At 51.3% G+C, this 10,417-nt stretch overlaps 3 protein-coding genes and 5 non-coding genes across 8 annotated transcripts; 7 read left to right on the plus strand and 1 right to left on the minus strand.

Moving 5' to 3' along the window:
* The first annotated feature begins 1,084 nt into the window (after positions 1 to 1,084).
* On the plus strand, positions 1,085 to 1,175 carry QC764_0076810. The gene has a single exon. It is a non-coding gene; the product is annotated as a tRNA-Pro (tRNA).
* A 29-nt stretch (positions 1,176 to 1,204) lies between these two features.
* QC764_0076820 lies at positions 1,205 to 1,297 on the plus strand. The gene has a single exon. It is a non-coding gene; the product is annotated as a tRNA-Pro (tRNA).
* Positions 1,298 to 1,584: 287 nt separating this feature from the next.
* QC764_0076830 lies at positions 1,585 to 1,655 on the plus strand. Its single transcript has one exon. It is a non-coding gene; the product is annotated as a tRNA-Gly (tRNA).
* A 449-nt stretch (positions 1,656 to 2,104) lies between these two features.
* On the plus strand, positions 2,105 to 2,821 carry QC764_503330 (uncharacterized protein; the record flags this gene model as incomplete). Its single annotated transcript, XM_062947589.1, has 1 exon — positions 2,105 to 2,821. One exon carries the CDS (start codon positions 2,105 to 2,107, stop codon positions 2,819 to 2,821), a length of 717 nt encoding a protein of 238 aa, XP_062798794.1.
* A 477-nt stretch (positions 2,822 to 3,298) lies between these two features.
* On the plus strand, positions 3,299 to 4,918 carry QC764_503340 (uncharacterized protein; the record flags this gene model as incomplete). The annotated part of the gene is made up of 1 exon (XM_062947590.1): positions 3,299 to 4,918. The coding sequence occupies one exon, from the start codon at positions 3,299 to 3,301 to the stop codon at positions 4,916 to 4,918; it is 1,620 nt and encodes a 539-aa protein (XP_062798795.1).
* A 141-nt stretch (positions 4,919 to 5,059) lies between these two features.
* QC764_0076860 lies at positions 5,060 to 5,130 on the plus strand. Its single transcript has one exon. It is a non-coding gene; the product is annotated as a tRNA-Gly (tRNA).
* Positions 5,131 to 5,314: 184 nt separating this feature from the next.
* On the minus strand, positions 5,315 to 7,372 carry QC764_503350 (uncharacterized protein). The gene is made up of 5 exons (XM_062947591.1): positions 6,995 to 7,372; positions 6,731 to 6,927; positions 6,183 to 6,672; positions 5,608 to 6,119; positions 5,315 to 5,550 (listed from the first exon to the last, which is right to left on the minus strand). The coding sequence occupies exons 1-5, from the start codon at positions 7,221 to 7,223 to the stop codon at positions 5,431 to 5,433; spliced, it is 1,548 nt and encodes a 515-aa protein (XP_062798796.1). The 5' UTR covers positions 7,224 to 7,372; the 3' UTR covers positions 5,315 to 5,430.
* A 2,092-nt stretch (positions 7,373 to 9,464) lies between these two features.
* QC764_0076880 lies at positions 9,465 to 9,552 on the plus strand. Its single transcript has one exon. It is a non-coding gene; the product is annotated as a tRNA-Lys (tRNA).
* The last annotated feature ends 865 nt before the right edge of the window (positions 9,553 to 10,417 follow it).

The raw sequence follows: 10,417 nt of genomic DNA on the forward strand, positions 1-10,417 counted from the left end.
CCTCTTGTGCCCGGCCAGCCTTGTTGGTCGTTGGAGAATCAGACAAAATAAGCGCCGTTATTCGATGTCGTCTTTTCCAAATCCAAATCCGATTGCGGCAGCTTATCCAACCATTTGCCTACTTTCTCCCGTCTTTCCATTGAAGGATACGGGGATGGCTGTTGGTAGCGCTCTGGTTGTTGACAAGGCTGAGGCTCCGGGCTGGGATCCTCTCCCTTGACGAGATCAATCAAGGGCTTGGCCACCTTCCAGTACAGGACAAACATCATGGCGAATTGATAATGATTATTTACTCGAGATACCTAAAAGTATCGTGCCCAAGCTGCAGATATGTATAAAAGACGGTTCGGTCTTCGGCTTTCTTTTACGTCTTCTTGGAGCGACGGCTGTCAGGGACTGGGGATGCGGGCCCTAGCGGACGAGGTGGGGTTGGCGATGCCCGAGGTTTCCGTAAACATCAAAAAAATCTTGGATTATGATGCTGAAAAGCAGGAAAGAGACGGATGGTTTGATGGGAGGGCATCGTTGATTTCTAATAGGGTTTGTGGTTGAACGGAGATCGGCTTTAACGGGTGTTCGGCATTTTCCAGGGGTCCGATTTGGGTGCAGGACAGCGAATGGTGTCTTGGAGGAAACACTGGATTGTCGATGGGAGGCCGAAGTCTGCGATCGGCAGAGACACCAACAGGCGGGGCAGGACGCGCTGTTAGTCAGCTGTGGGTAGGGGTTGCGACGCAACCTGGGCTGCCATGGCGGCGTGATAGGGAAAAGATGGGCTTGATTGGGACAAAAACGAGAGGGTACGGAGCAAATGCTCAGAGTGACAGGATCATGACTGTTGGCAATGCCTGAATATTGATATCTTTTGCAGGTTGACAAATAGCAGTCGATCGCGATCGCAATGTTTTGAGAAGACCGGAGTTGCTTATGCCCGATCTGCCTTGATGGCTTGACAATCAGCCCTTGCATCCATCCCACCCACCCAACCACCGATATTGACGCTCCCTCGCGGCAACCCAGACAAAAAGTCACACCAAAACACAACAAAAAGAACTCCCCAGTCGCTCTCTTCTCTCCGTACTCCGGGGCCACCCGGGGATTGAACCCGGGACCTCTCGCAAGCAATGCTGTAGGGTGAACCCTAAGCGAGAATCATACCACTAGACCAGCGGCCCGATGAAGAAGACAGCGAACAGGAGGGAACGGGGCCACCCGGGGATTGAACCCGGGACCTCTCGCAATGCAGATGCTGTAGGGTGTACCCTAAGCGAGAATCATACCACTAGACCAGCGGCCCTTGATGTTCTTTGGCGAGGTTGGTGACGAGAGAATGGGATTTTCTGTCTCGCTGAGGGCTTTCTTTTTGACTCATTCGCCGGTTCGAGGGTTTGGGTGTGGCGGCGGTGGAAAGAGGGGTGGGCCTGGGTTGGGTGAGTGGACAAATTTGTGCATTGCCAGATCTCGGGCCGCGTCTGCTCCGGATGTTATGTGCTCCCCGCTACTACGCCCGCTACCGAACATCCGGCAAAATCACGCACATAAGACCTTTTCCGGCTGCGGAAATGACCACATCCCGATACACTAGCATCAGTGGTTTAGTGGTAAAATCCATCGTTGCCATCGATGGGCCCCGTGTTCGATTCACGGCTGATGCATCCCTTGCCTGGGCGTGTTGAGTATGCTTTTTGGTGCTTAGATATCAGGTTTCCTTGATCTTGGGTGAGGGGTACATTTTTGATTCAACTCCAAAGATGAGTGGAGCACTGTGCTGCGCCCTGACCACAACAGCCATCTGCCGAGAGCTGTTGGCGGGAATATCTCGCTGATAGCTAACGAAAATGTTGTGACACAGAGCATCAACACCAAACAGTTCGAACTGATTCGCCTGTCATGGCTGCCATGCGAAATCTCACTGTCAGCACCGATTCCGGGCGATCCGATCTGTGGGGCCGACGATAGTGGGGTTCCCTCCCGTTCATGCCTTCCCGTCATCGTCAGCATCTGATCAGGAGTCTTGGCCCTGACCACCATCGCCAACTTCATTTCCTTCAACTTTCACCACACTGAAAGGGATTTACGTCACTGAACGACGTCACACCAAAACATGGCAGCCAACGAAGTCTACCAATACTCCCTGATATCCGCCCTCATGGACGGCGTAGCCTCCAACGGCATCCCCATATCCGACGTTTTGCGCCATGGCGACCACGGTCTCGGCACCTTTAAGAACATGGTTGGCGAGATGATTGTCCTCGACGGGGAGGTGTACCAGATGAAGGCCGACGGTTCGGTGGTACATGTCGACCCGGAAGAAACCATCACACCCTTTGCAACGGTCACCAGATTCGACCCCACCACCACTGTCAAGGCTATGTTGAAAGATGGCAAGAAAGATCTTCAGGCGTTACTAGATGAGCTCCATCCAGAGGCAACGAACCATTTCCTCGCGATTAGGCTGGATGGGACGTTTGAGAGGATAGAGTTCAGGACTGCGGGCGGGCAGTGCAGGCCGAGAGAGGGGATGGTGGATGTTTGCTCGAGGCAGACGACACATATGTTTGAGGGGGAGAGGGGGACGGTGATTGGGTTTAGGTGCCCAGGGTATGTCATGGGGATTAATGTTGCGGGGGATCATTTGCATTTTATCAGTGAGGATCGGGAGAGGGGAGGGCATATATTGGGGTTTAAGACCGAGGGGGAGATCGAGGTTGGCGTGGCGGTCATGTCGAACTTCCGCCTGGAACTGCCAAAGGGGGATAGAGAGTTTGATGAGGCGAAGTTGGTGAAGGACGAGGAGGGGATTAAGGCTGTCGAAGGGTGAGCAGTTAAGGGAAGTGACCTAATATCGTGGAGGTGATAGAGGGTTGGTGGTGGAGGAAGTCTTGATTTTGTCTTGGCAAGATCTTCCTCTTTCGCGCTAAAATTATTCCCAAAACAGCTCCGCATTCTCCGGGGCACAGCAGGCGTGGTGTACCTTAACTGACCGTCAATGAAGAGAAGCCATAAAGTACCTCAAGGGAACCAGGTGCAATGAGCTATCAGAAGCGAGGATGGCACTTCAGGTGAAGGGAAAGGTTACTTGTACCTGGGTACTTCCTCGAGCTGGACTTGTGTCACCGCAACAGCGGAGAATGCGATGCCGGGACTTTATCCGAGCTGTTCCCCAGGCCCACGTAAGCACGCCAGGCAACCATGAGCGTCACCACGATAGCAGCGCAAACACCTCAATGTCCCCGGCGTGTTCTCTTGAAATCAGAATCATCGTTTTGCGCTATAACAATCGACAGCAGCAGTCACGATGCGGATTGGCAGCCTGAGACATGCAGCCGTTTGGGTGGCTTGCCTGTCCCACCATGTGGCGGCTGTCAATCATCGGGACCCCGCCGAGGGGGCAGCCAGGATGAATGCTTACGAAATCTTCAACGCCATCCATTCCGCCATGCGACAATGGGGCTCATCTTTGAACCATAATGGCCTGTCAACTTTCGTCGCCACTGTTCCTGCTGGAGTGACCTTGTACCACGGCACCTGGAGGTCAACTCCGCCACCTGGTCCAGAATGGCTCGCCTTCGAGATTGAGCACGCAGAGCTATTTGCTCACCCGCGATGGAAGTTTCCGCCGCGGGAGTTGAACACTGCGGGCTCTTCCATGCCGCTCCAGCGCCAACGAGGGATTTTCTTCCAGGGAGAAAACGATTATGAAGTTCGAGAAGATGGCGAAGATGAAAAAGGGTACCTCCAGATCTACAAAACGACACAGCCTGTTCGGCTGCTCTACCTAGACGGTACGAGTGCCGCCAACACGGAGATGGGCACCCTGGACTTGCAAGACTTTGTTATCCGAGGGGACCGCAATGCTGAAGCTTGGGATGAGTTCGGTCGTGCCAAAAGTCTCTGTGATATTGTCACGAGCTGGGGTCTTCAGGGTGTAATTCGGATGGAAGCCGGTTTTGAGATCATCAAGTGCAACTTTTCTGACAGCATGGAGCTGGTTTCCGCTATCCAGCGTCCAGCTGATCCGTCCAACTCTGATGGGCTAGGCTGGGAAGGGTATGCTGAAGTTCACCCTTTTGAATGGATCAGCGCTGTTGCTCAGCGGTACCATGGTATTGGTGGCTCCAGGATAGAGCTCGATTTCTCTTCCATGGTCTCGGCGATGTTTTACCCTGTCAACCTCACCAATGACAAATCGTCAAAGCCAAATCTTCCACGATTGTGGTATGCAACAGAGGACGAGTTGCTGAGCATCAGGTCCCGCGTGGAGGAGGTGGTACATGAGCGCCTGGACGGCAAACACACTTCCATTAACTGGCAGGAGGTTACCGATCTGATCATCACACGCTATGCAGATAGGCTTTGGTTCATGGCAGAAAGAGCTCAGTCAATATTGGAGTTCCAAGGCGAGCTCAACCATCTGACAAATACCCATATCGACTACGGCGAGAAAGACATATATCATGCCGCCTGTTCACGCTGCGAACGCCACTATATCCGCTCAGCCACGCCCAAGACTCCAGAAGACCATCTTATTCTCGCCGCCATGGAGGAAGTGACGCATGCTATCTGCGAGAGACTATTCGTAGTGCGCCTTTTCATCAAGAATCGGATCAGGATTGACAAGCTCAAATACAACGACAAAGTACCTGCGAGCCGTATGGATGAACTTCTTCAATCTTCAAAGAAGGCTATCAGGGAGTTGATGGACCAGCTGAAGTGGACAAGATGGAAGGAGTGCACCACCTGTGAATTTCACGAGGTGTGCTTTGTGCCGCTGTGGCCTGTCGGTGACAAGGACTCGTACGAGCAGCCCAACTGCAGGAATCATTCTTCGATTCAGAATAGCTGGTGGGATAACCGGTACTGGGATATGCCGAAGATGCCGCATGCGCCGAAGCCGCCTTCGCGTGAGGACCTTTAAGGAGCAACAAGAGAAACGTTTTCCCCATTACATACCATGCAGAACAGCCTGTTGATGTCCGAAGATGACTGAACCCCTGAAAAAGACAAGTCATGTTGAAGAAAAAAGAATCGGCCTTTTAAGGAAAGGCAAAAGTTTGATTGCATCAGCCGTGAATCGAACACGGGGCCCATCGATGGCAACGATGGATTTTACCACTAAACCACTGATGCTGTTGGATTTGTTGAAGGTTCGGGTCGGAGTGAGGCATTTTGTGTGCGGAGTTGCGTCCCGGGCCTAGCCCTGCATGATGGACAGGGGGCCCCCTTTTTTCTAAACATGCAATGGATTCCTGGCCCTTGATTGTATTTCATGAATGGGGAGGCACATAGGAAGCATTCTTTTGCTGGAAGTCATTGTATAAGAAAGGTATCAACATAAACACAGTCACCCCCTGAAATTGATGAAGACATTTACAAGCACCACGCATACATCATTATCCCGGGTATTTGCACCCGTCCGCCAAAATCAGCTCAAGTCTCCCGCTCCATAACTCTTACATAGAAGTCATTGATCAAGAACAGGCCAAAGGCATTCGTAAACCTCCACGGTTTTGAGGGCTTAGCGACGGCCCAGTCGAAGTTGCGGAACCACTGTCATCTGGTTAGCACACCCGACGCTTCTCATCATCGTATGTGTAGCCGACGTACCTCAAACAACATCTTGTTGATCTCCATCTGAGCCACGGGCTTGCCCAAGCACTGCCACTTTCCATGCCCGAAAGTCAAGTCGTTGATCCTGGTCATCATGGCCAGCTTCTGTTGATCAGTCTCCAGCAGCCACCTTTCAGGCCGGAAAACATCTGCATCTTCGCCGTAGAGCTCCTTGTCGTGATGCATGGCCAGTGTCGAGACACCAATGCAAGTCCCACCGGGCAAGAAAACCTTCTTCCCGTCGACCACGATGGTATCACCGCCGGCAGGCACATCCTTTGGCAGCAGGTTCAACACAGGTGGCCAGATTCTGAGTCCTTCCCGGATGACGGCCTGCATGTACGGCATCTGCTTCGCAACAGCATGAGGAACAATCCCATCACCCCAAGTTCTCTTGGCATGAACGGCATCAATCTCCTCTTGCAGTTTCTTTTGCACCCTCGGCGTACCCAAAACATGGAGCATGATGCCTCTCAACGCACCGGCGGTGGTGTCAGACCCAGCAACCACTATCATGTCGTTAGCATTCCCGACCTGAAATTATACCCAAAGTAGGAAAAAAGAGAACTCACTCTGCTCCAAAACCTCACTCCTCAACTCATCCCCCCTCACCCCATGCCGATAAAAGCTCGCCAACATATCCCTCCTTGTATCTGTTGCCGCGTTCTTCACTCTCTCGTCGATATACCTGAACGTCTCCCTCATCATGGCGCCAAAACCGGTCTTATCCTTCGGGCTGGGTCCCAAAAACTTCCCAATCACCGGCGCCTGCACCAACCAAGCCAGATTCAGCGACATAAACATGTTCCCGATCAGCAACCCATCCTCTGAGCTCTTGACAAAGTTATTGATATCGCTATCCCGATCCAGCATCCCAAATGTGGTCCCAAACGCCACGAGCGAAATGACGTCCATGGTGAAGAACTGAATCTTCTTTGCCAAGTCCATCTTCTTCACAGGGCCGCCATCAACAGAGAGGTAGTTTCTGCGGATGAGATCGAGGAAGGCAACAACACGGCTGTCGACCGACCCTTCTAACTCGAGGTTCTCCCGGCCGGAGTACTATTTCCCTCGTTAATTTTGCTGATTCCAAGATGGAAAGCACAGAATCCCAACTCACCCCAGGTGCAATCTTCTTCCTGGTAGCATCATGCTTCTCCGTGTCCGCCTGACTGAAAATGTTATCCCTCTGGTACTCGACCCTCACCGCCTTGAAGTACCAGTCACTCCTCCGATATCCAGGTTTGGTGTTGACATGGATCCAGACTTCGGGTGACGAGGAAAGAACAGAATTTGGTCCGATGCGTGCAATCTTGCCTGTAATCCCCAATCCATCATCAGCAATCGCTCCTCAAACAAAAAGCCATGATTCACAAAGACTTACCATATCGTTCCGAAATATCATAATAATACTGATAAGCCCTCTCATTCCAAATCGACCAATTATGCGGTATATCGCTCCAGCCCGCAAACCACGGGCCCGGCACATGCGCCAACTTGAAGTACGTCCTGATTTGACTCAAGAAATAAACCGCAACGAAAGCCACAGTGATCTCAACCTTGTGCTCAGACACAAGGTCAACGACCTGAGTCAAGGTCTGGCTGACAGCCATGATGACCAACAAACAAGAACCAAAATGGAAAAGACGAGGATAGTCGTCGAAAAAAAACGAGGATACGAATACCGAGAACCTGGGTCCGGCATCCAGCTATAAAACCACCTGAGAAGCATGTGGTTCCACAAAAATCTCACTCACATCCACCCCAGCCCGCCCTCCTTTCGCAAAGCTACCTGTCTGTCACCATATCACACGGCACTATCGATACCCTTTAGACTCCTCCCAAAACCTGTCGCAATTCCCAATCTCTGCCGTGACAGGTATAGACTGCATTCTACAGCTTCCAAGTAAGTCTAGCGTCCCCGTTCTCCCGCCCGGAGCCAATGCAGCCCTTTGGTACCCCATCACCCATCACGGTCCCAGCAATTGCCCACCCCTCCAATCACAACCACCCTCCCGCTTTCCTGACCCATATGCAAAGCCGGCTGGCACCACAACTCTGGGGCTACGTCCGTGTCAACAGGGGCAGAGGGGACAGAGGTCTCTAGAACCAAAAAAAAACAAGGTAACGAATTCTCAATTCCCCCCATCATTGGCCCGCTAAAACTCTTATATGGTTGCCTGCCCCTAGCTCACAACTCCCGCATATCGCCCCTGTCATTTAACAACAACAACAACCCCACCACAGCACCATCATCCCCACCATCACCACCATCACCACCACTATCGTGGACAAAAAGCCTCGCTAGTACAAATCCCCCCCTTTTCCCTCCCAATCACCTCCATACAGCGCCATCCTCGGATCATCCAAGTCCAACCAGCCCAAAAACGGGCTACTGATACCCGATCAGCTTCTGCAAATCAGCGTCGTAATACTCGCAGATCTTCTCAAGCGAGGACGCCAAGTATTGGTTCTCTTCCTGTTTACAGCGTTAGCTTTCCTTCCCTCTCTTTCCAAAAAAAGTGGGGAGGGTTCTCACCTGTCGTAGATACCCCTTTGTCATAAAACAACTGTAAATCAACCTCTCCTCATCCCTTGTCGTGTTAGCACTACCTTCATGAAAGCAGCTGCTAAGCATCGCGAACCCATCCCCGGGGTTCATCTCCGCAAAAAAAGCTAGCTCTTCCCCTAGGAGGCTCCATCTGATCCCAGAGATGGCTCCCCGGAATGAACCTGGTCGCGCCATTGGCCTTTGTGGTCTTGTTCCCGGCGACGAACCATCCGATGCCAGTGTCACGCCCGATTTTGTATTGGTCAGCTGTGATGGCCATGAGGACATTATGCTGAATCATATCATCGTGGTGCAGCTCCTGGGCTCTGGCGCCGGGGTTGATAGAAAAGACAATTGTGTTGTTGAGCTGAGGGCGGGAGATGGATGTCTCGAGTTTTTGCCCCAGCCAGGATTTATACTCTGCTGTGAGCATCTTGCTGCAGACGGCTTGGTATAACGGGTTGGCGACGACGCTCTTGAAGAAGGTGGGTGATTTGCCGGCAAGGCCGTAGACCCGGCGGGTTTCGGGAGGGAAGAAGTCGCCTTTCCAGGGCTTGTCGGCTTCGATGAAGGGGCGGACGTCTTTCTCGATGCCATCTAGTGTTTCTTGGGGGATGACGTTTCGGATGAGCGCTTGGACAATGTCATCTGGGTTGGCGCTGGCTGGGAACTCTTTCACGTTGGGAAGGTCGGAGGCAAGGCGAGCAACCATGTTGAGAATTTCGTTGTTGTGAGGAATTGACCAGATTGGTAGACAAGTTTGTCAAAGAAGTGGTCATATCTGCTTGATGGCCAAAGACACCGTCTTCTGCAGAGAAGATCGCCATTTTATAGCCAGTTGCCTCTGCCACTACACCATTGATACCATCTGCAAGATGGCTATCCCATTACGAACAACCAACATCAGAATGATACAGCCGCCTGGTCTCGGCGTGGTGTACTTGAGAGAAGTGGGAGATTAGCGCGGTCAATTCTGTGATTGGTCCAGCCCACACTTGAAGATAAGAGAGGTGTGATGCAGACAATTGCGGCCTAGCTGGTGGTTGGATGGCGTGGTGGTGTAGTGGAACATCATAATGCGGGCATTTCACAAACACCTTTGTGGCAAAGGTTTCCCGGACCACTAGCAGCAACCCACTGGTTCTATCTCTACTTTATCAATCTCTCAATATCTCCACGGTTCACTGTTAAAAAAAAGAAAGCCTCACCACCAAGGGTTGACACCACAAAGAAGTCCCATAGAATGGCCAGACTGAAAAACAAAAAAAAGATCGAATGGAATGAATCGTTTCAACGGGAATTGAGCCCGACGTGGGGGTCGAACCCACAACCTTGAGATGACGGAGGAACTCCTTAAGAGTCTCACGCTCTACCGATTGAGCTAGCCGGGCGTGGCTATACCCATTTGTTGATGTTTCATGAGCCCTGTTTTGGATTTATGAGGGAATTTGTGGGTGTGGAGGCTTGAAGGCTAGGATGTGGCTGCTTGTTGTGGTACTGACTCGGGGCGTGGCAAAGGTTCCAGGGGTATCTTGGCTCGGGACTAGCTCAGCATGAACACTGGCCCATGGGTGGCCATTGCTGCTGAGAAGCTGTCATTGTCTGGAACAGTTCTACCCGTCCAAACAGACTCGAGTAGGTCGATAGTCTGGCGAATGTTACCGAAGCCGTATTTGCGGTGCATAGCGAACATCCAGACTATCATTTCGAGGGAAATCCAATGCTGATTCTGAAAGATATACTGCTAAAAGTTGAGGAAGATTTCTCTTCCCATTTTTACATTCACACCCCCCCATGCTTCCAATAGCCTCGGGCTCATAAGCGCCAACAGAAAATAAAACTTGAAAATAAAACGGGCCGGCAAAAATAAATATAGGGACCCTAACGTGTGTGATAAGCAAGTGCCGCACTTTTTGACGTGACTTGACCCTCCATATTTAACCTTCTATTTCTCAACTAGAAGCTACGTCTTTTACTTCTAACGAAGCTATAGTAATTCTGGCCGCAAACGAGCCGCAGCGAGGATTTACAAGGTTAACGATAGAACTATTCGGCGTCTAGTTGCCGGTACATTTGCACGACGCGATACCCTAGCCAACTCGCGTAAATTTACGGATTATTAAAATATAGTATATATTTGTAGATTTTACAATATATTTTTTCTCGTGGCTTATAGTATTTAAAAGCTTTAAGCCATAGCGCCTATAACGCCTATAGCGGTTATAAAGAGCTAACGTACTTTATAAGCGAGTCAGT

This window comes from Podospora pseudoanserina, chromosome 5, assembly GCF_035222485.1.
Source record: "Podospora pseudoanserina strain CBS 124.78 chromosome 5, whole genome shotgun sequence".
Taxonomy (NCBI): domain Eukaryota; kingdom Fungi; phylum Ascomycota; class Sordariomycetes; order Sordariales; family Podosporaceae; genus Podospora; species Podospora pseudoanserina.

Excerpts from the sequence above, each read along its gene's own strand:
- QC764_503350 (XM_062947591.1), bottom strand. The coding sequence starts at position 7,223 with ATGGCTGTCAGCCAGACCTTGACTCAGGTCGTTGACCTTGTGTCTGAG. Across the intron at positions 6,673-6,730 it reads GGAAGAAGATTGCACCTGGG|TACTCCGGCCGGGAGAACCT; the intron begins GTGAGTTGGGAT and ends CGAGGGAAATAG. Across the intron at positions 5,551-5,607 it reads TCAACAAGATGTTGTTTGAG|TGGTTCCGCAACTTCGACTG; the intron begins GTACGTCGGCTA and ends ACCAGATGACAG.